At 46.4% G+C, this 27,610-nt stretch overlaps 2 protein-coding genes across 7 annotated transcripts in view; both read right to left on the bottom strand.

The window, feature by feature from the left end:
- Positions 1-14,016, bottom strand: part of LOC132709198 (uncharacterized) — a 75,872-nt gene extending 61,856 nt beyond the window's left edge. Inside the window, exons 1-4 of the mRNA XM_087890774.1 lie at positions 13,915-14,016; positions 12,345-12,642; positions 10,923-11,079; positions 10,736-10,821 (exon numbers count right to left, since the gene is read on the bottom strand). Of these exons, the coding sequence (XP_087746900.1) occupies positions 10,736-10,821; positions 10,923-11,079; positions 12,345-12,642; positions 13,915-13,999 (626 nt within the window). The 5' untranslated portion in view covers positions 14,000-14,016. The remainder of the gene's footprint in view (positions 1-10,735; positions 10,822-10,922; positions 11,080-12,344; positions 12,643-13,914) is intronic.
- Positions 14,017-19,377: 5,361 nt separating this feature from the next.
- Positions 19,378-27,610, bottom strand: part of GPT (glutamic--pyruvic transaminase) — a 37,058-nt gene continuing 28,825 nt past the window's right edge. For all 6 annotated transcript variants that reach the window (XM_060682179.2, XM_060682177.2, XM_060682180.2 and 3 more), the window contains 7 exons: positions 27,165-27,408; positions 24,929-25,008; positions 24,446-24,582; positions 23,703-23,877; positions 21,571-21,726; positions 20,635-20,747; positions 19,378-20,109 (listed from right to left, as the gene is read on the bottom strand). In XM_060682179.2, coding sequence (XP_060538162.2) covers positions 20,007-20,109; positions 20,635-20,747; positions 21,571-21,726; positions 23,703-23,877; positions 24,446-24,582; positions 24,929-25,008; positions 27,165-27,408 — 1,008 coding nt within the window. In that variant the 3' untranslated portion in view covers positions 19,378-20,006. The remainder of the gene's footprint in view (positions 20,110-20,634; positions 20,748-21,570; positions 21,727-23,702; positions 23,878-24,445; positions 24,583-24,928; positions 25,009-27,164; positions 27,409-27,610) is intronic.

Here is a 27,610-nt window from a genome sequence, read left to right as displayed (position 1 = left end):
ATGCCCAGTTCCTGCAACCGTTCATCGTATGTTTTAGCCTCCAGTCCCTTAATCATCCTGGTTGCTCTTCTCTTTTTCTAGAGTCTCCACATCTTTTTTATAGTGTGGTGTCCAAACCTGGATGCAGTGCTCTAGGTGTGGTCTTACTAGGGCTTTATAGGGTGGTACCAGACTGTGGTTTTGCAGACTGGAAAAGCCATGAGGGGTTTGACTAAGATGACCGTCTCTTTTTCAGGTGACCCAAAGGGTATCTGGAGCCACAAAAGGGAAGAGATGCATCTTGTCACAATGCCCTGCTCCTCCCTGGACTTCAAGAGAAATAATATACACAAAACATAATATTTTCCCTGGGAACCTGACTGTTAAAGAGGGAAAACATTTATTCAGCACTTTAGGCTGAATACAGTCACAGCTGGGTGCCTATGATTGTTTCAAGGTAAGAAAGGCTGAAGCGCCTGTTTTTCTCATACCCCACACTCTCTGCCCAGCAATTTAAAGGAACAGGGGAAAAAAGAGAAATGCCTCGAGAGTTATTTTACCTCGTCCCCTTGCCTTCAGCTTCTGCCAAGTCCCAGATATGCCCCTTTCCTTTCAGCTTTTGCAGCTATTTAGAAATGGGGCAAGGAGGGGGGGAGGGAGAGAAGGAAGAGGGGAGGGAGGAGATCTTGGGAGAAGACCTTCCCCAGAGCCTCTCCCTCCCCTTGCTGGCTCTCACCAACCGTGGCCTCCATCTCCTTAAGGCCTGGTGGGGTGGAGGAAGGGATGGGGTGGAAGGGTGCCAACCAGCTCCGGGCATTTGGAGCCCAGCAGCCTTCCTGTTCTTGGCCGGTTCCTTCTTAAAACCTTTGAGACAGGATGCTGGTCTTTGCCAAGCTCCTCCAGATAGGCTGCCTTGCCCTCTGCTTCGGCTTTATAGACAGGTTGACTGCGTTGGTTGTTCCCCTCTGCGTCTTGGCTTGGCCTCTTTTCTCTGCCAGCAGTTGGTAGTTGACTATGAGGAAAGATGGTGCTCTCTGAGATTGCAAACGCCACTCACTACTATCACTGATGATGTTACCTAGTTGGGACCCCACAGTCATTCTCCTTCCCCTACCCCTTCCTCTTCCCCTTCCCTTTCTCTTTATCTTCTCATCTTTTTCCTTCTCCTCTTCCTTCCATCTTTCTACTACTACTACTACTATCTTTCTCCTTCTTCTCTTCCTTCCATCTTTCTTCTCCTCCTTCCATTTTTCTCCTTCTCCTCCTTCCCCTTCCCTTTCCCCTTCCCTTCTCCTCTTCCTTCCATCTTTCTCCTTCTCCTCTCCTTCCTCCTCTTCCTTCCTTCCCCACCTTCTCTCCTCTATATGTTTCCCTGGCAGACCCATTGGCTTGAGGCTTGTTTTTTTTTCCCTGCCTTTGGACCAGTGACCTGAAGAACAATTTCCAAAATCCGCCAAGCCCACCACTGCAAGCGACCCCTTCTTGTTCTTTGTTTGAGGACAAAAGAAATTACACCTCCAAGTAACTCATGAAAGAAACTCATTTCTTATCCTTCTTTCTCACCCATAGAAGGAAACTGGAATGGGAAAGAAAAATGTTGCTGCTGAAGAGATGACCATGGAAATGTGAGGAGGAGGATTTGGTTTCTTCCTGCTCAGAGTGCTCCTGGCACAAGGTGAGGTTGTGCTCCTAAGGTCTGAGAACATCTGGAGCATCTGGCAGAATGCAGACAACTAGTGGTTGTATGGCCGTAAGCCAAATTCTGAGATGGGGAGAAGAACAGCCAGAAATAAGAACTTCTGCTCGGCTGAAGGAAGAGAGAGGCGGGAGAAGGAATAACCCTCTCAATAAAAGAACCAGAAAGAACGTTGACTCATACATTTAATAGCCTTTTATTTCTCTGATTCCAAAGGAGAAGCAAGACCACACCCAGCCAAAAAATTATAGGCCTATATCACTTTTATATACAGATTACAAGATTTTTGCTAAAATACTAGCAAATAGGTTAATGATAGTCATGCAACAAATGATTCATAATGATCAAACTGGTTTTATAAATGGTAGACAAATGAAGACTAATGTACGGCATTGTTAACCTATTAGAGTATTTGGGGAAGAACAACCAAATCCTTGCGGTGCTAATATTTCTTGATGCGGAGAAAGCATTTGATCGATTGAATTGGCATTTCTTATTGAAAATAATAGAAAAGATGCAGTTTGGAGAATTTTTTTTTTTTTTTAATTTGATTTATATGCCGCCCTTCTCCGAAGACTCAGGGCGGCTTACAATGTGCTCAGCAATAGCCTTCATACTTTTGTATATTTATACAAAGTCAGCTTATTGCCCCCACAAACTGGGTCCTCATTTCACCTACCTTAGAAAGGATGGAAGGCTGAGTCAACCTTGAGCCTTGGCGAGATTCGAACCCTGCAGTAATTGCAGGCAGCTGGTCTTAAGCAGCTTAATAACAGGGTGCCTTAAACCCTAGTACTACCGAGAATATTTTACACAATCTATTAAGGCAATATATCAGAAACAAACAGCGCAAATTATAATTAATTGTAGTTTAACAGATACTTTTAATATAGAAAAAGGAACAAGACAAGGATGTCCCTTGTCTCCATTATTGGAATTTTTGTTGAGTAAGATACGTGGGTCGGATAAAATAAATGGAATTAAAATTAGGCAGTATGACTACAGATTACGAGCATTCGCAGATGACTTGGTTGTTACTTTAACCCAACCATTACAGTCGGTTGTAGGTTTAATGGATATACAGTAATTAAGCAATATGGACAAGTATCTGGATTCAAAATAAATGCAGGGAAAACGAAGATAATAACTAAAAACATGACTACAAATCAAAAAGATGAATTAGAAAGACTATCAGGATTTGAAATAGTTAAAAAAGTTAAGTATTTAGAGGTTTATATTATGACATCAAATGCGAAATTATTTTAGCATAATTATGATCCGTTGTGGCAAAAAATACAGAGAGAGATGGAAAATTGGAAAAAATTACAATTATCTTTGAAAAATTATCATTTTTCAAATGATACCAATACTTAAAAAAGATGAAAATTTGAAGATATGGCAGAAGGGGGTTAATAATTTTGTCTGGGCAGGGAAGAGACCGAGAATAAAACAAAAAATAATGCAGGATATACGTGAAAGAGGAGATCTCAAAATGCCCAATTTAAGATTATATTATGAGGCAGCTGCCCTATCAGCAATTAGTGACTGGATGAATTTAACAGAAGAAAGAATATTGAATATTGAGGGATATGATTTGGTTTACGGTTGGCATGCTTATTTATTATATGATAAGAAAGTGGACAAGACTTTTAAAAGTCATATATTAAGAAATGCTTTACTGCATGTCTGGAAAAAGTATCAGTATAAATTAAACGTTAAGTTACCAATGTGGGCAATACCCAGACACGCGATAGAGAATATAAGTGTAGAGCAAAAACAAGATGTGATTACTTATAAAGAGCTTCTTAATAAGGAAGGAGGTATATTACAACTAAAATCTTTGAATCAATTAAGAGAAGAAAGGATAATTCAAACATGGTTTCAGTATGGACAGCTGCAAGCTAGATGTAGAGAAGATCAGAAAATTGGTATCTCACAAAATGAGGAGAATTTGGTAAAACAAATTAGAGACCAAAGTCAAATGCATATAAAAAGGTTGTATAATGTATTGGTAGAAATAGATTCAGAAACAGAGCTAGTTAAGGATTGTATGATAAAATGGGCACAAAATATTGAAGAACCAATAATGATGGAAACGTGAGAAAAAATATGGGTTAGAAATGTAAAGTTTACGCAAGCCCAAAACTTAAGAGACAATTTTTATAAAATGTTTTATAGGTGGCATCTAGATCCTAAAAAACTAGCCTGTATGTATCCAAGTTCAACCTAAGTGTTGGAGATGTGAATGTGATGATGCCATGTATTATCATATATGGTGGACATGTAAAAAAATTAAGGCATTTTGGATAAAAATATGGTGGATTATTCAAAACATTCTCAAAAAGAAGATCAAATTTACTCCACAGTTCTTTTTGTTAGGTATAATTACAGATTGTACGGTCATAGAGACTAAATTGATTTTAAATTTAATAACAGCAGCCAGACTTTCGGTGGCGCAGTATTGGAAGAAGGAAGACTTATCTACTATTGAAGAATGGACATTAAAAGTAGTGAATTTAGCAGAGATGGCAAAAATTTCGGCATACTTGAAGGACCATTCAAATGAACGATATATATCGGAACGGAGAAGATGGATTGACTGTATTCAAAACAAATATCGGACTAAAAAGTTTCAAATAGCCTATGAATGAAACCAATGTTTTCTTTTTGAATTATGTTTTGTTAGTTGAAAGGGGAGTTAAAGAGCAAGGCGGAGTTTGGAGCCTACAGAAAGTTAGCATATTTTAGTTTATGTTTGTTAAATGTTATACCCTGTATTTGCTCTGGGAAGTCCTGGGTGGGTGGGGGAGAGGGGGGTTGGAGGGAGAGGGGGGAGGAGGGAAGGGGGGGAGGAGGGATGGGAAAAAATTGTTGTAATACTGGATAAAACTTTTTAATAAAAAAATAAAATAAAAGAACCAGAAAGAACGTTGACTCATACATTTAATAGCCTTTGTTGCCTTCACACAAATATTGCATTTATGAGAAATAGTTTATGGGAATTGCAGTTATGGGATTAAGTTAAGGCACGAGACAAGGATGTCCTTTATCCCCATTGTTGTTTATATTGACATTAGAAGTTTTAAATAGAACCACCAATGGTGGACATGTGTACAAGCTCAGAGCTGCTGGAGTAAGATAAAGGATTGGCTCATGGAGATTACAGGAGTTAGCTTTCAACTGAGACCAGAGGTTTACCTATGAGGAATAAACCCGGGGGGCGTAAGGAAAATAGATTGGTACCTTTTTATTCACATTACCACTGCAGCTAGAACTGCAAATGCACAATTGTGGAAAGAGAAAGAAGTACCATCAGACCAGATGATTATTAACAAAATTTTGTGGTGTGCAGAATGTGATAGACTAATATATATTCTTAAAGATAGACATGAATCAATATTTAATCAAAGCTGGGATAAATGGTATAAATGGATAGAAGTAAAAATGATATGAGGTAGATGTTAGGAAAGCATATAGCACAGATTTGAAAATAGTAAGCTAAATATATATAAGGTAATATTAGATACAAGAAGACTAATAAGTGCAAGATGAAATATTATAAATTTAATTGAAGCTATAGTATGATGATATGTAACGTTACTTAGGAACTGTATGTATATGGGGGTTGAATCAACCTCAAACATATGTATGTGATTTTGTTTTGTTATTGTCTTCTTTCTGTCTTTTGTTTTTAATTTATAATAAAAATAAAAATAAAAAAGAAGTTTTAAATAGACATGTCAGAGGAGAAAAAGAGATAAAGGGCATGAAGATTCGAAAGGAAGAAGACAAGCTCCAAGCTTTTGCAGATGATTTGGTTTTTATCACCGAAGAACCATTAACAACAATAAGTAAATTAATAGAAATTATTGGAGATTTTGGAAAAGTAGCTGGTTTGAAAATTAACAAGGATAAAACGAAAGTAATGACTAAAAATATGTTGAAAAAACAGGAAGAAGAGTTGATGGAGATTTCGAAAATGCAGATTACAAACAAAGTGAAATACTTGGGGATGCATTTAACACCAAGATGTAGTGCTTTGAAAGAAAATAATTACAACAAGCTTAAACAACAGATAGGGCAAGATTTGTTGAAATGGGGCAATTTACAATTGTCTTTGATTGGTAGAATTTCAACCATTAAGATGAATGTCTTGCCTAGAATCCTGTATTTATTTCAGACAATTCCAATCAAGTTGGATAAAGAAATGTTTAGACTTAGATAAAATGATAACGAGATATATATGGCAAAAGAAAAAGGCGAGAATAAAGTTAAAGCTGTTACAAGATGCTAAATCAAGGGGTGGCTTCGGTCTGCCCAATTTTGAATGATACTATCAAGCTGCAAGTTTAACGTGGGTGAAAGAATGGATAACTCTGAGGAATACTAGACTATTAAATTTGGAGGGACATGATTTGTTGATGGGTTGGCATGCTTTCTTATGGTACAAAGGAACAAAAATACAAGGGTATTTCAGAAGACATCAAATACGTGAAGCTTTATGGCTGAATTGGGAGAAGGTTAAGAAACTTTATTATTTGAAAATACCTGTTTGGATATCCACAGCAGAGGCTTTTTCTTATCCCGTAATATTTAGAAAGGAACAAACTATCAGGTATAGGGAACTATTAGATGAAAAGGGTGAACTCAAATTAAAACAGGAACTAGAGGAACAGGGATTTAAGATGGATTGGTTTTCATATATGGAAATATTTTCTAGGTATCGAGAAGATTGTAGGCAAGAAGGGTTTTACAATGCTTTGACTAATTTGGATAAGATTTTAATGGGAGCTGATGATCATAGTATTAAAAAGCTGTATGTGTTTTTGCTAGAGTTAAAACTGGAAGAAGAACAAGTTAAAGAATCGATGGTAGCATGGGGGGAAAATTTTGGTTATGGGATTGATTTAGAAAAATGGCAAAAATTGTGGTCTCATAACTATAAAATGACAATGTCTACAGCATATAAGCAAAATGTGTATAAGATGTTTTACAGGTGGCATTTATCCCCATTGAGAATCGCCAGAATGTTCCAGAACAAATCGGAGAGATGTTGGAAATGTCATCAGACCCCAGGATCCTATTAACACATGTGGGGGACATGCCTAGAAGCAAGGAGCCTGAGTGGCGCAGCAGACTAATGCTACTGTTAAAGGTAGTATTTAGCTTCCAGCTGCCTGCAATTACTGCGAGTTCGAATCTCCCCAGGCTCAAGGTTGACTCAGCCTTCCATCCTTTCTAAGGTAGGTAAATTGAGGACCCGGATTGTGGGGGCAATAAGCTGACTTTGTATAAATATACAAAAGGATGAAGGCTATTGCTTAACGCCTTGTTAGCCGCCCTGAGTCTCCGGAGAAGGGCAGCATATAAATAAATAAATAAAAAAAAAGAGGAGATATTGGACTAAGATACAGATGTGGTTGGAAAAAATGACCAAGAGACACATAGACTTTAAACCAGAGATATTTTTATTAGGGATTTTACCAGAAATATATAACAAAGAACTGCAGTATTTAATTGTGAATCTTCTAACAGCAGCTAGAATTGTACTTGCTAAAAATTGGAAAGAAGAAACGATACCTACAGATGAAGAAATTATTAGGAAAATGTTGGATTGTGCCGAAATGAGTAAACTGACATTTGAAATAAGAGAGCAGGAAGAAAAACAATATTATTTGATATGGGATTTATTTTACCATTGGGTAGATAATAAAAAATGGTGATATATAAGTAAATGTTGAAATACTTTAAATGATGATACAACTGATATATTTTATATAAGAATAAATTTTGGATATGTAGTGATATTGTGAAGAGAGGAGAGGGCACTAGGGATGCAAACTGACTGATGTACTGTCTGTACTTGATTTAATAAATGATGTTTGTATGTTTTCTTTTTCTTTTCTTTTTCTTTTTTTTGTTTTAAAATAAAAAATGATTTGGGAAAAAAAAATCAGTGGAACAACTTGTCTCCAGAAGTTGTGAATTCTCCAACACTGGAAGTTTTTAAGAAGAGACTGGACAACCATTTGTCTGAAGTGGGGCAGGGTTTCCTGCCTAAGCAGGGGGTTGGACTAGAAGACCTCCAAGGTTCCCTTCCCACTCTATGTTCTACTTTGGAGTGAAGGTAATAGACTCAGGAGAAGTATGGGAAAAGTATTTCTCCCTGTTTTAAGGTAAAGGTAAAGGTTCCCCTTACACATATGTGCTAGTCGTTCCCGACTCTAGGGGGTGCTGCTCATCTCCATTTCAAAGCTGAAGAGCCAGTGTTGTCCGAAGACATCTCCGTGGTCATGTGGCCGGCATAACTCAACGCCAAAGGCGCACAGAACGCTGTTCCCTTCCCACCAAAGGTGGTCCCTATTTTTCTACTTGCATTTTTTACCTGCTTTCGAACTGCTAGTTTGGCAGAAGTTGGGACAAGGAACAGGAGCTTACCCACTAGGAATTCGAACCACTGAACTGCTGACCTTTTGATCGACAAGCTCAGCATCTTAGCCACTGAGCCACCGCATACCCTTCCCCGTTCTCCCTGTTTTACACTATCATAATTCAGTTTTCTCCATAAAAATGTAATGTGGAAGTTGAAGGACACATTAAAAGTTGCAAAGAGAGGTAACAATATCTGGAGGAAGGCATCTCCCATCCTTCTCTCCGTGGAAGAAACCTCAATCGTCCTCTGGAGGCCCAATTTTTTCTGTTCGGGGGTGGGGAAACCCGTCACCCAGGAGAGGGCAAAGCACCTCCCAATTGGGGCTCCAGAGGAGAATCTGGGGATGGTGAACACCTGCTTCAGAGAGGGTGAGAAGCAGTGGTCCAAGAGGCAGCAAGGTCCAGATGTGGGGATCATGGAAGCCAAATGATTCAAAGAGATTTTCTTTAACTGGCTTGCTCTACGCCTGCCTGAATCAAAGATCTCCAGGTTTCGGGATTCTGGTTTCAGAGGTTGTTGTTTTTTTAAAAAACTCTAACTAGGATTAAAGATGTTTTTCTAAGATCCGTGGGGCTCCTTGCTTCTTGAGTTATCCATCTATGTGGGGTTAGCAGAGGCCCAGTCCGGCTTTTCCAGTATTGTAAGTTATGTTGGACACACATAACATTTGGCCTCAGTAAATCAGGAGCCACTCCAAACAAAATGTCTATTAAATCACAACTGGAGCAAGGCTGGCCCACCCCCCGCCACCTAAAAATGAAGGGCAAAGGGGGCATAAAGCCCAGAACACAAAGGCCGCACCTTAGGAGGCCCCAGCTGACCCACAATCTCAAACCACAACTTCAGAGTCGGTTGGAAGCCGGGAGAGTTCAGATCCCTTCAGCAGATCCCACCCTCTCCCATTCTCATCGTATTCCCTCCCCCCACCAACCATTTGAGCTAGGTTGATTTTATAGTTCTTATAGTATTTATAGTATTGGGTTTGTTATAAATTATACACTTTTATCTTTTCATATTGTAAGCCTCCCAGGGTTACTCTGTGGCAAGACGGGCAGCTAATAAATTTGAGAGAGAGAGAGAGATGAATGAATGAATGAATGATAGATAGAGATAGATAGATAGATATAGATAGATATAGATGCACAAACAGATAGATTAGATAGATGATAGATAGATAGATAGATAGATAGATAGATAGATAGATAGATAGATAGATAGATAGATGGATGGATGGATGGATGGATGGATGGATGGATGGATGGATGGATGGATAGATAGATAGATAGATAGATAGATAGATAGATAGACAGACAGACAGACAGACAGATGATAGAGACAGAGATAGGTGATAGATGATAGATGATAAAAATGATGGAGGGATGGAGGGATGGATGGATAAAGAGGGAGAGGGAGAGGGAGAGGAGGAGAGAGAGAAAATGCAAGAGAGAGAGAGAGGGAGAGAAGGAAAAGAAGAGAGAGAGAGGGAAGGAGAGAGGGAGAGGAAGAGAGGGAGGGAGAGAGAGATATGAATGATAGATAGATAGATAGATAGATAGATAGATAGATAGATAGATAGACAGATAGACAGAGAGAGGGAGAAGGAGAGGGGGAAAGAGAGAAAAGGCAAGAGAGAGATAGGGGGAGGGAGGGAGAGGAAGAGAGAGAGAGATGAATGATATATATTTAGAGAGAGAGACAGAGACAGAGAGGGAGAGGGAGAAGGAGAGGGGGAGAGAGAGAAAGCACAAGACAGAGCGGGAGGGAGGGAGAGAGAGAAATGGCACACCAGCCCTGTATTAGACGTAACAAGGCTGGCCTGGTAATAAAATCTCCCCATTGGGTGGCAGCCTTAGTTCCTCATGTGGAACTAAACAGATCCACATCTGTTTAGTTGCTAACTTTTAAAACAATCTGTGTGCTTGTGAGCAGCCTCTTCTCAAAAAAGTAGCCACCCCGAAGAGGACTTGTGTTAAAGCCAGCACCTCCCCCCTCCCCCCTCCCCCCAGACTGTTTGTCAGAAAGACAAATGTGATCCTGCCATGTGCTGCAACTGCCAAGAAAGCCGATGCAGTCCTAGGTTGCATCAACAGAGGGATAGATCAGGATCAGGTGAAGGTCTTGCTCAGACCACCCTTGGATGCTGCATCCAGTTTTGCTCACCACAGTATAAAAAAGAGGTTGGGACTCTGGAAAGAGTGCAGAGAAGAGCAACAGAGATGATTAGAGGGCTGGAGGCTAAAACATATGAAGAACGGTTGCAGGAACTGGGCATGGCTAATCTAGTGAAGAGAAGGACCGGGGAGACAGGATAGCATCTTCCAATATTTGAGGGGCTGCCCCAAAGAAGAAGGAGTCAAAGCTATTCTCCAAAGCACCTGAAGTCAGGAGAAGAAGCAATGGATGGAAAGTAATCAAGGAGAAAAGCAACATAGAAATGAGGAGGAGGAGGAGGAAAGGAAGGAGGAAAGGAAGGAAGGAAGGAAAAGAAAGAGCAACTTTAAGTAAGATTCTCTTATGACCCCCCTGCAAAAATGAAGCAGCATTGCTGGACTCCCTCCTGCCTCTGTCTTGCTCTGCCCTTCCTCAAAGGCCGACCGGATGGGTGCATCTGAGGTGGGATATTGCACCTTCCTCCCTCCTTCATCCCCAAGAAACCTTCATCCTGGCTGAGAGAACGATTGCTGGCCAAGAAAGCTGGCTTCTCAAACCTGGCCTGCCGACGGAGGAAGGAAACGAGAAAGCATTCCTTGAATCAGGAGTTTTATTAGGGAGCCATTCCAGTCCGGCTCGTAGTCCCCCTCTCGATGCCCTCTAGCACCCCTTCCCCACTCTGGAGCCATAGACCTCCAGCTCACAGAGCGTCAGGTACTCTGCTCGGCCAGGGATGACCACCGTCACGTAGCGTCCTCGCCGTCCGTCGCAGCAGATGACGCTGAGGGAGCCGGCGCTGCCATTGGAGACAGACCCACAGCTGCAGAGGTAAAAACTCAACTTACTTGGGGTTAAAGACTCCCATACATGCAGCACATGCAGAAAAAGGCTGGCATGTCATCCACGCAGGGATGGCTGCCAGTTCACCTTTCGATCACCCTCTGGGCCCCGTTGCAAAGAAAGCAGCTGCCTCTTGGCCCCCTTGCCTTCGGGGGGCGAAGGCTCCTTGTCCACCCTGAAGCTGACCTGACCGGAGCCATCTTGGAAGCTTCAGTGCTGCCACACTGGAGAATTAGGGGGATTAGAGATAGTTGGGGGTTTTTAGCCAAAACAATATACTGTCTCTTGGGAACCAAGGACGTTTTCTCACACCTGGTCAGAGGAAGGAGGAGTGATGTTACCAGGCAACCGGATGGCAGCCTGATTGGACCATGTGACTGACTGACTGGGGCTGAGGGAAAACTTTTGCTTTTAATTAGGTGAAAACCGCAGGAATCTGCAGAGTCGGTTTTCACCAGAGCTGTGCCAATATGATAAGCCCGAATAAAACTATTCTTTGAGGAATCTACCTGCCTCGGAGTTTTGCTTGATGTGGAACTATTACTTGGAATCCTGACATTAAATCGACTCACCTAAATCTCAACTAGCAATAGGAATATCCTTTAGATTTATATACCGCTTCACAGTGTTTTACAGCCCTCTCCAAGCAGTTTACAGAGTCAGCCTATGGCCCCCAACAATCTGGCTCCTCATTTTACCCACCTCGGAAGGACGGAAGGCTGAGTCAACCTTGAGTCTGGTGAGATTCGATCTGCCAAACTGCTGGCAGCCAGTGATCAGCAGAAGTAGCCTGCAGTACTGCACTCTAACCACTGCGCCACCATGCTCAAGCTCCAACCGGAGCCACTATCCAGAGTCCTGAGCCCCGCCTGCTTACTCGGTCTACCTGGGCACCAGGAAGACTCAGGGAAGATGGAGGTGAGCTTGTGGAGGAGCCCTAGAAAGTCTACAGACCCCCTTGGAGGCTGAGCAGATGGCAGATGTGGTGGCGGAGGTTGTGCACCAGGTGGGTGCCCGGCCCAAAGTCCGCACCAAATGGCCGGCCACCCAGGAGCTCTACCGGGTGGAGGAAGATTTTGGCTGCCGGGCTGCATTCCAGGCGCCAGTGAGGGAGCGCCCAGTCACCTGGACGAGGGAGGCAAGAACAACGATCCTCTAGGGGAGGTCGATGGGCCCACTGGAATCTACCTGCCTCGGAGTTTTGTTTGCTCTGGGTGTATCCCTTGGAACCCCGGCACTCCTTACATTGGGTTGCACTTGCCGTGGTCGGTCCCACACTCTCCCACGTGGATCTGGGCCCCCTGGAGCCGTCCCGAGCAGCACTCCTGGCGATTCTTCACCACCACGGCCGAGATGGCGTAGGAGGCGCCCAGATCCAGGCTCCACCAGGGCTCTTCCTCCACCAGGGTGTGGCTGCAGGAGCCATGGCGCCAGTCCCCGTCACGGTTGCCATCCACGGCGCTCTCTGCTCGGCTGTAGACGGTGCCCCACTGGGGGTACATGGAGGACTGAGTGGCAGGCTGGCCTCTTGCCCAGTTCCTGGCTGAGGGGCAAAGGGAGACATGGGTTGAAGGCTTGACTCGCCACCCGTTCCTTAGACTGAGAATAGAGAAAGAGGAGGAGGAGAACTGAGAGGTCCTTGGTGGTCTCTGAGCTTGGTTGTTTTCTTGCAGACATTGCATGACCCAACTAGGTAACATCATCAGTGCTAGAAGGGAGCGGGATCTGCAGAGAAGAGGAGGAGGAGGAGGAGGAGGTGAACAGCCAGAAATCCCCTTTCGTCTTCATGCCCCAACATTATTGGTAGCCCTGTGGCAAAGAAAACCCTTCCCCTTCATCTCTCGTGATCTTGGGTGACTCCTACCTCTTCCTCTAAACTCTGCAAATTCTCTGGAGGGGCTGCGGAGGAGAGAGAAGCGAGACCCCAGGGGAGGCGCTGGAGGAGAGGAAGAGCTTCCTGGAGAGGAGGGGGAGGAGGAGGAGGAGGGGGAGGGGGAGGGGGAGGAGGAGGATGATTAAGCCAACAGAAGAGGAAGAGGAGGAGGCATCCAGCATCCTCAAGTGAGGAGTCCATGTTCCCAAGACCCAAAGGGGAAGCAACTTGGCAGTTGTGTGGCAGGGATGGACCCTGGAAGAGCCTCCTAACCTCCCACCCTCCCTACCCTGGGGCAGCTCCCAAATGCAGTTAGCCTCTTTTAGGGTCAGGCTGCAATTCACGGATGGCCTCTGCCTGGAGAAAGAGGGCAGGACCCATGGCAGGACAGCACTAAGATGGCCATCCTATGATGGAGATGGAGGTGGGTGTGGCTTTGGGGGGAATCTGTCCCCCGGTGGGGATGGTGCACAATATTAGTCCAACATAGATGAAGGGCAGGAGGCTGGGGTGACTTTCTTCTTGGAAGCCTCCAGTGTTGAAGCACCCACAACTTCTGGTGGCAAGCTGTTCCACTGGTTAATTATCCTCCTCACTGCCAGGAAATTTCTCCTTAATTCCATGCTCCTTCTCTCCTTGATGAGTTTCCATCTGTTGCTTCTTGTCTTGCCTTCTGGTGCTTTGGAGAATGGGTTGACCCCCTCGTCTTTGTGGCAGCCCCTCAAATATTGGAAGACTGCTGTCTTGTCTCCCCTGGTCCTTCTTTTCATTAGACTAGACATGTCATCCTTCTTGTTATGACCCTCCAAAGTTCTTCTAGATCTTCCAAAAGAAGAATTAGATGTTCTCCAAGCCAAGATCTCCCCTGCCCCAAGCCACTTCCCTCCCAACCTTTGTGCTGAATCTCCCCACAACAGAAACCCCCCACTTCCCCCTTCTTACCCCCTGGAGGAGGCACGCAGCTCAGGGCCCCCCTCAGCCCTTCCAGGAGACCCACAGCCAGCAGCCAGTTCCAGAGCCCAGCCATCCTCTGTGTGAAGAGGGGAGAAGGAGTCACCAGAAGCAGCCGCGGTGGATCATGAAAGGGAAAGCACGTGGGGTGCTGGACGGGGTCCAGAGGGCGGTTTGCCCCAGACTTCTGGGTCCCAGCTGGGGCTTGGCTTGCTTCAACATCAGGAGAAATGCTCCGAGAGATCTTTGGCTCAGCTCCTGTTCAACAGTGCAGGAGGTCCTCTTGGGAGGAGACCAAGGTTCAGGGCCAAGCTCTCCTCCATGGCCAAGAGATCTCTGCTGGCTCCTCCATCCCACCAGAGTCCCAGCCCTGGACGACTCCGATGGGAGCAGCAGAAAGCCACCTCAGGTGACCTCAAGCCCTACGCTCAGGTTGATGTCCTACTTGGCCGCTGGACTCTCTTCTTCTGCTCTCAGAGTGACCAGAGCTGGACTCTCATAGGATGTGGGAGCCAACAGAGGACAGGTAGTCCTCAACCGCTCATTTAGTGACCATCTGAAGCTACAACAGCACTGAAACACGTGACCTATGACTGTTCTTCACACTTACGACCATTGCAGCATCCCCATGATCAAAAATCAGATGCTTGGCAACTAACCCTACCCCTTCCAATTCTGTTAATTACTATTTACCATTTGTTACCTTGTAAATTACGGTACAATTTATCAAACTGAGATTAATTGTTCTCGTCAGGAAATTTCTGTCTCTCACACCTGAAGTAGTAAAAGAGGAGGAAGAGGAGGAGAGGAGGAGGAAGAGGAGGAGGAAGAGGAGAAGAAGAAGAAGAAGAAGAAGAAGAAGAAGAAGAAGAAGAAGAAGAAGAGGAAGAAGAAGAGGAAGAAGAAGAAGAAGAAGAAGAAGAAGAAGAAGAAGAAGAAGAAGAAGAAGAAGAAGAAGAAGAAGAAGAAGAAGAAGAAGAAGAAGAAGAAGAAGAAGAAGAAGAAGAAGAAGAAGAAGAAAACAGCTCTGGCATTGGCCAGCTGACTCTCATCAGGGAGAGGGGTGTTTCCTCCAAACTGACACCTACCAGATGGCTGAACTATAACTCCCATCTCATCCAGCCAGGCCACCTCTGGGAGCTGCAACCCAAGACCTCTGGAAGTCCACAATGCCAGGCTCGGCTGCAACCCTGAGATTGGGATGGGTTTATTTCAGCCGGTGCAGCCATACGGCTCCGCTACCTGGAAGCGCCCCTTTGGAAGAGAGCCCAGCGGGCAAGGTGCCCAGAGGGCCGATCGTATCTTGCGAAGAGAATGCAAAGAGGAGGCAGAACTTCACGGCCTCTGAAGCCCTTTCAAAGCAAGCATTGTCTCTGGCCAGGAAGGGTGATGGGGGGGGGGGGAGAGAGAAGGGACCCGCCTAGATGAGGAATATTTTGCAGGGATCCAAAACAATGGACGATGGGCCTCTGCCTTCCCTGCGACTATTCCAGTGCTCCCGTCTGCTCTCTGGGCCAACAAGGGTCATGCTGGAGCCACTTCTCTGCAGACTTTCACTCCCTCTCCTGGTTTTGGAGGGGCTCAGCCTGGACTTCACAGAATGACAGAGTTGGAAGGGGTTTTCAGGTCCAATGGGAGGAGACCCTGCCCTGGGCCATTCCAGACAGTGGCTGCCCAGCCTCTTAGAAACCTCCAATGTTGGAGCACCCACAAGTCTGGTGGCAAGTTGTTCCACTGAGGTTAATTGTTCTAACTTGATAGAAAATGTCTCCTTAATTCCAGGTTGCTTCTCTCTTTGATTAGTCTCCATGCGTTGCTTCTTGTCCTGCCCTCAGGGGCCTTGAAGAATAGCTTGCCTCCCTCTTCTTTGGGGCAGCCCCTCAAATGTTGGAAGACTTCTGTCATGTCACCCCTGGTCGTCCTTTTCCTTAAAGAAGAACTACAACCAGCTGCTTTTCCAAATTCCCTGCAATGGAACCAGGCAAGGTACGCAGGTTTTTAAAAATGCCCCTCCCTTGGTCACATTCCCTAATCATGGCACATGAGCACAGAAAGAATCCTGCAGAAGCTTCTGGGTCTCCAGGAGGGCAGAGTCCCTGCTCAAGGAAAGCCGGCTCCATGGCTGGGGTGGGGGTTGGGGGGGTTGTTCCTGGAGTAAAAGAGGGCTTGGAGGCCCCATTCCCCCTAGGGACTCTTCCTCCTCCCTGCCTCAGGTGCAAAACAGCAGGGATGATCCCACCTCTAAACCTTGTTGGATGCTTGTAGAAGACCTTGGAAGGTTCTTGGAAGATGCAGCAAAGAGCATCTTTGGAGTCACACAACCTGCAGGCACCTGAATACAGGCAGTCCTCAACTTACAACCATCAGCCCTCCGTCCTTCTGAGGTCAGTCAAATGAGGACCCAGATTGTTGGGGGCCAGAGGCTGACTCTGTAAATCTCTTAGAGAGGGCTGTAAAAGTGGGATATAAGTCTATGGGCTATTGGCTATTTGTTTAGTGACCCTGCAAAAGGGATTTATGGCCATTTTTCACACTTACGACCATTGCAGCATCCCCCATGGTCATGTAATCAAAATTCAGAAGCTTGGCAATTGACTCGTATTTATGACTGTCACAGTGTCCCGGGGTCACATGATCTCCTGACAAGCAAAGTCCATGGGGAAGCCGGATTCACTTAATGACCATGTTACTGACTTAACAACTGCAATGATTCACTTAACAACAGTGGCAAGAAAAGCCATAAAATAGGGCAAAATTCAGTTAACAAGTGCCTCGGTTAGCAACAGAAATGTTGGGCGCAATTGTGCTCGTAAGTCGAGGACAATTTACAAATATTGCTGGGAAATGGAGGTGGGGGAGGGGAGGAGGGGAAGCCAGGGAGGTTCAGGTGGGGACACCTGCAGCCAATGTCCTTTCCGAAGAGGGCCAAAGCAGCTGCTTCCTTGATCCCTTTAAGATGCCACCCAAGAGGAACGTCTCGTCCCAAAGACGATCCATCACTGGAGGCTTCCAAAAACAGACTGGGGTGGTCTGAGGCTCCTGCCTTGAGCCGAGGGTTGGACTAGAAGACCTCCGAGGTCCCTTCCAGCCCTGGGACTCGATAGGTGTGGCCAAGAGGGCTCCTGATGGTGAACTGGAGGAGCACCCAGGCTCCTCTCATTCTTCCTTGGGGTTGAGGACCCAACGTGTCTCCGTGAGAAAGCCCAGATCGTGGGTGGGGCTGCTGCATAATCCTTGGAGAGTAAACGTGACTAAGCAGCAAGCAGCAGATCGAGAAACCCCAGAGACGCCCCTGGAAAAACCACAAATCTCTCTCTCACTTTAGGAGAACAGAGTTGGAAGGGACCTTGGAGGTCCTCTAGTCCAGCCCCCTGCTCAAGCAGGAGACCCTCCTATCCCATTTCAGACAGATGGCTGTGAAATCTCTTCTTAAAAATGTGGAGCACCCACAACTTCTGAAGGCATTGCTCTGCTTAATTGTTCTCACTGTTAATAAATTCCTCCTTATTGCCAGGTTGAATCTCTCCTTGTTCCGTTTCCATTCATTGGTTTCCCGTCCTGCCTTCAGGTGCTTTGGAAAATAGCTTGACCCCCTTCCTCCTCTCTGGGGCAGCCCCTCAAATATTGAAACTCTGCTATCATGTCTCCCCTGGTCCTTCTCTTCACTAGATCAGCCATGCCCAGTTCCTGCAACCGTTCATCGCATGTTTGAGCCTCCAGTCCCCTCATCATCCTGGTTGCTCTTCTCTGCACTCTTTCTAGAGTCTCAACATCTTTTTTACATCATGGCAACCAAAACTGGATGCAGGATTCCAAGTGTGGCCTTACCGAGGCATTTCTTTGGCCATGCCAAATGGAAGAATTCACTGGAGAAAGCAATTATGCTCCACTAAATTTATGGTTTTTGAAGATTTTTACTCTGCCCCTGGGAGAGATTCTATGAAGAAAGAAAAAATATCTTGGACTTTTTACAATGGAATTTAACAAGCCTAGCAAAAAAACTGGGTGCAGCGCAGGAACAAAGACAGGAAGTTGATGCATCACATGTGAACCAGACATTCCAAAAGCATTAAAGTGACACATATAATTTTTTTTAATTGAGCAGAGAGACTTTTGAAGTGGAACAGTTGGACAGAAAGGAGAAGGAAGGAAAGAAAATAAAATTAAATGTAATTAAATTGAAATGTAATGTTTAAAAGTTTAAAGGTATAAATGATTTCTAGATAAAAATTGGAGGGGTTTTGGAGTAATAAAAACAGAAAATAAGGGATGGTAATTAAAATAGAGGAGTGAGATAAAGGTGGCTAAAAATATTTAAAAAGAGTATATATAAATATGAGATAACTTTAAGAAAAATAAATGTTTGATGTAATATTTTTTGACTTTAACTTGTAAGCAATGTTAGATTGGTAAATATGTTTAATTATGGTTTTATTGAATGAAACAAGAAGATACACAGATCTTAGTAATAAAGTGTGATTTAACTTAAAATATGCTGGAAAGGATTATCATGAAATTTATTGAGAATTAATTTGAAAAAGTATGTTGGGAAACTGACATGAAATAGATAATTATTTTGCAAGGGAATTAGAAGAGGTGATGGGCACTAACTAGTTAAGAGTTTGAGACTCGGGAAATATGTGGAAAGTAGTTAAAATGCTGGAAGTCAGCCAAACAACGGTGGGAGTTTTGGAGGAGACTATGCTGGAAATCATAAGATCATATAAGATCATATAAGATCATAAAAATCATATAAGATATCAAGATTTGATGGAATGGGTCAAGAGTCCAAGAAATGTAGTTAAAACTTTGTTGTATAAATGGTAAGAAAAATGGAGATGCATTGAGTTTGAAATTAAGATTTGAGGTGATAAAATTGTGGTTAATAATTAGAATAAGAGATTAGAATATTATTAAAAAGTATTTTGCAATTGATGGTAAAAGAGATGATAAAGACAATGTGGAGAAGAACCAGATATAAGCAGGATTAATACTTAGATATAAATGAGCTAAAGTAAATATGAAATTGAAATTGTATTGATACAATAGATATATATAGACAAGGATGTTAGAATTTATGTTAAAATTTATTCTTCTTTTGTTTTGAATATTCACCTTTTAAAGATGTAATGGGAAATTGTGAATGGAATTTGTTAAAGGAATGTAAGCGTGGTAACCATCTATGACCGGATCGAGATTTTGCTCTTGAAAGTTATATTTTATGTTTATGTTTGAAAAATAATAAAATATTTACAAAAAAAAAAAAGAATAACAAAATATCAGAGTCGGAAGGGACCTCAGAGGTCTTCTAGTCCAACCTCCTGCTCAGGCAGGAAACCCTGTCCCATTTCAGACAAATGGTTGTCCAATCTCTTCTTAAAAACCTCCAGTGTTGGAGCACACACACAACTTCTGGTGGCAAGCTGTTCCACTGATTAATCTGCAGAGACGGGATTCAACTATTGATCAGATTGGCTTTATTGATCCCCTGCAGCCCCCTTTAACATTCCCAGAAATGTGAGGGAGGGGCCTGGCCCTCTCTTCCCCCAAGGCACAACATTCATCCCAGAAGGCTTCAGGGTTTGCCAGGCAGCTTCTCCTGATGTCCTCTTTGCAGGCCCCACGGATCGCAACCGTCCCTGAGCCAGCGAGACCCCTGGCCAAGTCCATGAAGGGGGCAGAGAGACCCCACTGGGGAACCGAGAGCATGAAGGCACATCTGCACCGGGGGCCAAATTAGAAGGCAGGTCTGGTTGGGTCTCTGAATGTGGAGGAGTTGAGGGACAGCAACGTGGCTTGAGGACCCCAAATCTCTCAAGGGAGCTGGTGCCCAGAGCTGCCCGGGTCCTGCTTGTAGGAGACGTCCATCTGTAGATCCTTGAAGGTCAGGCACGGCTGGTGATCTTCTCAGAGGCCCATCTGTGCACTGAGCCTTCCCCCGTCTTTGCTTTCGTCAGTGGAGGTGGGACAAGGATGGGGCTGGGGGCGTTTATACACCCTGCAGGTGGGATGAAGCCTAGAGGGTGATCCCCCTCGGCCCACCCACTGCCCCGGCTTCACTACGGCCAGAATTCCTGGACACGCTACAGCTGGACCTGGGAATATTCCCGGGTGAACTTTGCGTGGAACTGGCTCAGCTTCTGCAGGAGAACCTCCAGCTTCTCCTCGGGAGGCAAGATGGTCATTCTGGGATGGAGAGAGCAAGAAGAGAGGGCGTGAGAAAGGAAGAAAGAAAAAAGGGAAGGAAAGGAAGGAAGGAAGGAAGGAAGGAAGGAAGGAAGGAAGGAAGGGGAAGGGAAAGGAAGGGAAAGGAAAGGAAAGGAAAGGAAAGGAAAGGAAAGGAAAGGAAAGGAAAGGAAGGAAGGAAGGAAGGAAGGAAGGAAGGAAGGGGAAGGGAAGGGAAGGGAAGGGAAGGGAAGGAAAAGGAGGGAAGGGAAAGGAAGGAAGGAAGGAAGGGGAAGGGAAGGGAAGGAAGGAAGGAAGGAAGGGGAAGGGAAGGGAAGGGAAGGGAAGGAAGGAAGGAAAGAAGGAAGGAAAGAAGGAAGGAAGGGGAAGGGAAGGAAGGAAGGAAGGAAGGGGAAGGGAAGGGAAGGGAAGGAAGGAAGGAAGGAAGGAAGGAAGGAAGGTTATAAGTAGCCCTCAATTTATAACCATTCATTTAGTGACCATTTGAAGTTACCTCCGCACAAGGCAGGGCAGGAGAGGGCTTACCTGAAGTGGAAGGTGCCTTCTCTCTGGCCAAAGCCACTGCCGGGCACGACACAGATGCCCGTCTCCTCCAGCAGTCTGAGGCAGAAGAACATGTCTGGCGCCTGGCCCAGGGCCTGCAGGAGGTCAGGGGAGGAAGTGGGGTCAGCCTGGCTTTGCATTTCACTTCCATTGCTTGGTCCGGTGTCCTTTTACGGTTCAAGCATTGGAATCGAGAGAAAAGTGGGGCATCATGCAAAATAAGGCTGCAGACGGACTCATCGCGGATGCTTTGAACCCACCTAGGCCCAAAACATCTGCAGGGGAGTCAAAATAACTCTAGCAAAAAGCTGCTTTTTCAAAAGGCAAACTGGACTTTCTTTTCCCTTTTTCCTTTACAGAGTCAGCATTATTTGCATACTTTCCCCCAACAATCTGGGTCCTCATTTTACCGCCCTTGGAAGGATGGAAGGCTGAGTCAACCAGTCAGGATCGAACTCCTAGCAGTGGGCAGAGCTGGCCTGCAATTCTGCACTCTAACCACTGCGCCACCACGGCCATTCCTTCTGTCCTTCCTTTCTTCCTCCCACCCACCCTCCCTCTCTCCCTCCCTTCTCCCTTAGCACTGAGACTTATATACCGCTTCACAGTGCTTTATAGCCCTCTCTAAGCGGTTTACAGAGTCAGCCTCTGGCCCCCAACAATCTGGGTCCTCATTTTACCCACCTTGGAAGGACGGAAGGCTGAGTCAACTTTGAGCCAGTCAGGATCGAACTCTTAGCAGTGGGCAGAGCGGGCCTGCAATACTGCACTCTAACCACTAGGCCACCAAGGCAAGAGGGTGGAAAAAACCCACCCCCCTGAAGGCCCATCCCCTTGTAACACGGCCCCTGCAGGCTGCAAACCCACCTGCTGCCCCCCCCCATCGGAAACACCAGACCCACGGAGTGCCCACCTTACCTGAGCCTCCTGCACAGCTCGAGCGGGCAGCTCGATTCGGGGAAAGGCATACATGGCCCCCTGCACCGGGTTGCAGTGGATCCCGGGAGCCCGGTTGAAGGTCTCCTCGGTCAGCCGGGCCTTCCTGGCCAGAGCGCCCAGGACAGCGGCCTTTTCCTGCAGGCAAGTGGGCGGACAGGTGAGGGTGCACAATCGCTCTTAGCTCAACCACCACACGGGTGTTTCATGCCCACAGCCCAACGCGCAAATTGGATTCAGATGCTCCGAAGAAACCCTCTTAGCTTAGCGTGTTGTGGGAACCTACTAAGTCTAATCAGCTAAACCAGGGGTGTCCAGGGGATCTTGCAACTTTGGGACTTGTGGACTTTAACTTCTAGAATTTCCCAGCCAGCACTGATGATGTAACCTAGCTGGGTCATGAAACGTCTGCAAGAAAATAACTAAGCTCAGAGAGCACCAAGGACCCCAAAGTTCTCCTCCTCCTCCTCCTCCTCCTCTCCCTTCTAGAACTGATGATGTTACCTACTTGGGTCATGAAACATCTACAAGAAAACCCCCAAGCTCAGTACTCCACAATGGCTTTGCAGCCTGCCAAAACAGGTCAGGGGGCTACAACCCCACCCCCAGTCCTGCTTTGAGCATAATACAAAGCCTCCCATCTTCTCTTCATCATTTTGCCTGCATGCATTTAACTAATTTCTATGGCCGCCCATCTCACAATCAGAGCTGGGCATCCAGCGAGACATTAAAAAAAACAAAAAACCAACCCAAATTAAATCAGCAAAATGAAGTGCCCCAGAGGTTGTGCCAAGAACCCACTCAGAGCCAAAGAAGATCCCCCATTCCAGGCACCCAGGATGAGCCCTCCTGCCCTCCTGGCTCCATTTCTGGACATGATGTTCTGATGTCTCCCTTTTGCGTTGAATGACACAACGGCAGGGATCCAATTCTTGGGGGGGGGGAGAGGAGAAACACGGGGGGGGGGCATCTTTCTCCAGACGCTGCAATGCAGAAGGAGAATCCAACAAAGCAGAAAAGGGACCAAGCATCACAATCAAGGTGGCCAAAGCCAAAATGGAAGCTCCACGTGGGCTTCCCTCTGTGTAAGCTCCGTCTTTCCCCATCAGATGAAAATACGCGTACTTCAAAGAAAAATTCAAATCTCACGCTGTGCGTTATACAGGGAGTCCTCGACTTACAACAGTTCGTTTAGTGACCATTCGAAGTTACAACATCATTGAAAAAAAGTGACCTGTGACTGTTGCAGCCTCCCCAGGGTCACGTGATCAAAATTCAGAGGCTTGGCAACTGACTTGTACTTATGACGGTTGCAGTGTCCTGGGGTCCCCTCTTGCTACTGTCTGACAGGCAAAGTCAATGGGGAAGCCAGATTCACTTAACAACCATGTTACTAACTTGACAACTGCAGTGATTCACTTAACAACAGTGGCCAGAAAGGTTGTAAAATGAGGCAAAACTCACTTATCAAGTGTCTCACTTAGGGACAGAAAGGACTCCCTGTATATGCCACTATCCCCATTCTCACGTCCTCTAGATCTGTGGGATGACAACATCCACAATCCTCAGATGGTACTAGATGGGCATGATGGGTGTTGTAGTTCAGAGATCTGGAAGGGTCTCGGATTCAGGAAGTCCAACATCAAACACAAAATACAGGCAGTCCTCAACTTATGACCACAGTTGGGATCAAAATTTCCATGGCTAAGTGAGGTGGTCATTAAGCAAGTCATGCCCAATTTTATGATCTTTTTTTTGTTGTTGTTGTTAAGCAAATCGCGAATGGCTTTGCTTGTCCAAAGTCGGCTGGGAAGGGGGCGAATGGCGATCACGGGACACGGCAACCTTTATAAACATCTGCCGGTTTGTCATTGTGATTGTGTGGGTGCTGCGACAGTCATAAGTGCGAGGACTTGAGTCATGCCACTTTTTTTCAGTGCTGTTGAACAACCGTTAAACGAATCGTTGTAAGTTGAGGACTACCTTCGTGGCATCCAGCAGATGTTCTGGATTTTTTTACTATCTTAATGAAACTGATTCCCTGGGCTCAGTAAGGGATGGGGCCCCCACTGTTCCCCCCACCCCATTTGCCCCCCTGCCTCTTCTGAACTCACCTGGCTGAACCGCTGGTAGGAGGGGTCTCCTGGCTGGGGCCGGTTGACCACAGCATCGAGGAGAATCTGGCCAGTCACTGGTGGGCATAAGCGGACGGAGACCAGCTTGGTCAGCTGTTGCTGGACTGCGGGGTCCATATTAATCACTTCCATGTAACCTCCACGGAAACCACACCTGGCCAGGTAAGAGGAGAGGAGAGGATGGCCTTGGAGGCATGTCCTGCACTTCCCTGTCCCACCAGCAGGGGGCGGCAAAGTCAAGAAGGAAACCCAAAGGTGCTTTTTCAAAAGGTTTTCTTGCTTTTTTTTCCCCTTTGAAAACTTTTCGCTTCCCATCCAAGAAGCTTCTTCAGTTCTGACACCGAAGAAACCGAAATGTGTATAGGGTCTCCTGCTTTGGACTAGAAGACCTCTAAGGTCCCTTCCAGCCCTATTCTGAATTGAATTTATTCAGTTAGAAGTGAAGAAGCTTCTTTGATGAGAAGCAAAATGTTTTTTTTAAAAAAAAAACAAGAACATCCAGTTGCTTTTTGTCCAATTGTCCAGTTGTCCCGTGATTGCCATTCTAACTGAAGAAGCTTCTCAGATGTTTGAACTGAAGAAGCTTCCTGGATGAGAAGCGAAACGTATTCAAAGGGGGGGGGGAACTGTCTTTTGGAAAAATCCCCTTCGGTTCAGCCGTGGTGGAGAGTCTCCATGGAGCTCAAGAAGGAAAGCCGACCCAGCCTGGCCCTGCCACTCACTCGCCCATGAAGCCCTTGGAAATGGAGTGGAAGGAGGCCAGCTCCACGCTTTCGGAGTACTTGGGACCCATCTCAAAAAGGACCTTCTTGAAGGAGTGGAACTCGGAGCCTTCTGCGTAGACGTTGTCCTGGTAGACCTGGGGATGGGGGAAAAACCAGGTGGTTGAGAGGCAGCAGAGAAAACTCAACTGGGCACCCAAAATGGTGAACCCACTTCAGTCCCAGACTATTTCCAGATGTTTTTGATTCCAGTTCTCCTGATCTCTGACCAGGCTGACCAGATCAGGTGGGCCCTGTGGGCCCCAACATCTGTGGGGTACCACCCTCAAGGAGACTGAGCCTGGATCGGGGGCCGGAAGCCTCAGTGAGAGACAGGGCATGCTTCTCCTCCTGGCTCAACTTCCCCCCCCCCCACTGCAGAGGGAAGGGTTTGAGGGGAAATGGCTCCGTTTTGGGGGACAGGAGAGACTTCCAAGGTCTTACCTCATCGGCCATGAGGAAGAGATGTTCCTCCCAAGCAAAGTGAATGACCTCCTCAATGCATTTGCGGCTCTGGACTTGGCCTGCGGGGAGAAGGAGAGGCAGGAAGAGAGTCACTGAAGGAAGCCCTCCCCGAGAAGGACTCCAGGCCAGCGGGAACGGAGAAGGGAAAGGACTCCCCAAAAAATCAGTCTGAAGGAAGGCCTGTTCCCAAAAAGGGAGAATATTTGTTGCCCAGGGTTGAAATGAGGGCTCCTTGGTACTCTTTCAGTTGGTTGTTTTGTAGATGTTTCATTACCCAACTAGATAACACCATCAATGCTAGCAGAGAGTTGGGTTTGCAGAGGAGGAGGAGGAGGAGGGAGGAGGAGGAAGGAAGAAGGAGAAGAGGGAAGAGGAGGAGGAGAACTGTGGGGTCTTTGGAGTTCTTTGAGCTTGGTGGTTTTCTTGTAGACCTTTCATTACCCAACTAGGTAACATCATCAGTGCTAGGAAGCACTGGAGTTTGCAGGGATGAGAAGATGGAGGAGGGGGGAGAGGAGGAGGAAGAAGAAGAGGAAGAAGAAGAGGAAGAAGAGGAGGAGGAACAACTCCACCATATTTGATGCTTTCTGAGCTTGGCGGTTTTGTTACAGATGTCTCATCACCAATCTAAGTAACTCCATCCGTGCTAGAGGGAAGACCCTCAGGATCCCCACTGATGACGTCACCTAAACTAGCAAGGAGACATCCAAGCTCCGAGAGCAGCTCTGAGGGCCTCCCAAAGGCCTCCCACCCACCCAGGTGAGCCCTGCCTCATCCAGACCTTTCCAGGAGTGGCAGCAGCTCCTGGATGACCTTGGTGGGGATTTTTTTTGATGCATGAATTTCCTGCAGCCTTTGATAAGGTTCCCTTGAAGGACTCCGGAGTAAACTTGGCTCAGGGGTTGTTTACGGAGTCCTCTGTGCTGAAGGTGGAGCTGACGGGCTCCCTGCTGGTCCTTCTCCATCTCACCCGAGGGCAGAGGAGCCGAGAGGCTGCCAGCCGCCCGCTTCCCTTCCAGGACAACTGACAAGAGGGTCAGCAACAGGAGGGCCGCTTGTGAAGGACCCACGGGGAGTGGGGGGAGCAAGGGGGAAGGAAGGACTGGGCCAGAATGAGGAGGTTGTGCCCGGATGGCCAGAAGGGTTTTTGCAAGCTAGATTTGGCACCACGCTAAGCTTGGTATCAGGTGGTCCTCGACTTGCGACCGCAGTGGAGCCCAACATTTCTGTGGCTAAGCAAGGCAGTTGTTAAGCGAGCTTTGCCTGCATTTTACGACCTTCCTTGCCACAGTTGCTAAGTGAATCACTGCAGTTGTTAACTTGTTAACTGAATCTGTCTTCCCTGTTGACTTTGCTTGTCAAAAGGCCGCAAAAATTAATCCCGGGACACTGCAACCGTCATAAGTACATGCCAGTTGCCAAGCATCGGAATGTTGATCTCGTGATCGCGGGGGATGCTGCAACGGTCGTAAGCGTGAAAAACGGTCATAAGTCGCCATTTTCAGTGCCGTTGTCACTTTGAACGGTCACTAAATGAATGGTTGTAAGTCGAGGACTACCTGTAGTTAAATCGTGGTTCAGTTTCTTTGTTTGCAAATGGTTTGTTTATGGTCCAATATTAAGAGTGTGAAGTCGGGAAGGATTTCTGTTGTGCGGGCTGGGCGGATGCACCTGGGGGCTTCTGGGCTCACTCTGAAGTATTAATCCCTGTTTTGCTGCCACTGGGAGTTCCCACTCCCACCTCCTAAAAGCTCCCGTGGTCCTGTTGGACCCTTGTTGGAAAGGGGGTCTCACATCTTCCAGGAGAGGCAGCCCCCGACCCTTGCTGAGGAGGGAGGGAGTCTAGTTCCACTGACTGCCCCCTTCTCAGCCCAAGATCTTCCTAACAATGACACCTGGACTTCTGCAGGAGATCAGGACCAAACAGAGGCCGGAAACATGTAAGGGGTTCCTCAGAAGCTGGTGGCTCAGACGGGTGCACCTTCCAGGGGGAAACTGTGGCCCCGGGTGCCATGTTTCTGGTAAAGGGCCTTCCACATCACTCCAAACAAGGCCCAGCCAAGGCTGCCTCCGAGTCCCTGTAGGAGACCTTCCCAGGAGAGCTTCTTCTGGAGAACCTTCAGGAGAAGTCCACAAGGTCCTTTCCCCGAAAGGGGGATGTTATGAGTGGCTTGAGACCATAAACTTCTTGAGCTGCCAGGCAGTGGGACCGTACCTGTGGGATTGCCCGGGTTGATGACGCAGAGGACCCGTGGTTGGCAACGTCTCTGAGCCTGGCCCAGCGCCCTCCGCAGCTCCTCAATGTTCAGAGCCCAGCAATTGTCCTCATCCAGGTAGTAGTTGATCTGCTGCGCGTTGAGTTCTGCCAGCGTCGCTGAGTAGAGCGGGTATTGGGGGATGGGAATCATCACGCCTGTCCGGGAGGACCCCTCCCCTGAGACCAGAAGCTTCAGGACCGTCTAAGGAAGAAACCCAGAGGGGATTAGCAACACCAGGAGCGGCTCAGAATGGGTGCAGGATTTGGGTTTATGTAGTCTAACAAAGAAAAGGACTGGGGGGGGATGTGATAACAGCCTTCCAGTATTTGAGGGGCTGCCCCAAAGAAGGGGGGGTCAACCTATTCTCCAAAGCACCAGAAGGCAGGACAAGAAACAATGGACG

This window comes from Pantherophis guttatus, chromosome 3, assembly GCF_059756535.1.
Source record: "Pantherophis guttatus breed Tessera chromosome 3, ASM5975653v1, whole genome shotgun sequence".
NCBI classification, from domain to species: Eukaryota; Metazoa; Chordata; class Lepidosauria; order Squamata; family Colubridae; genus Pantherophis; species Pantherophis guttatus.
The sequence above is the reverse complement of the archived record's forward strand: the minus strand, read 5'-3'. Positions and strand labels throughout refer to the sequence as shown.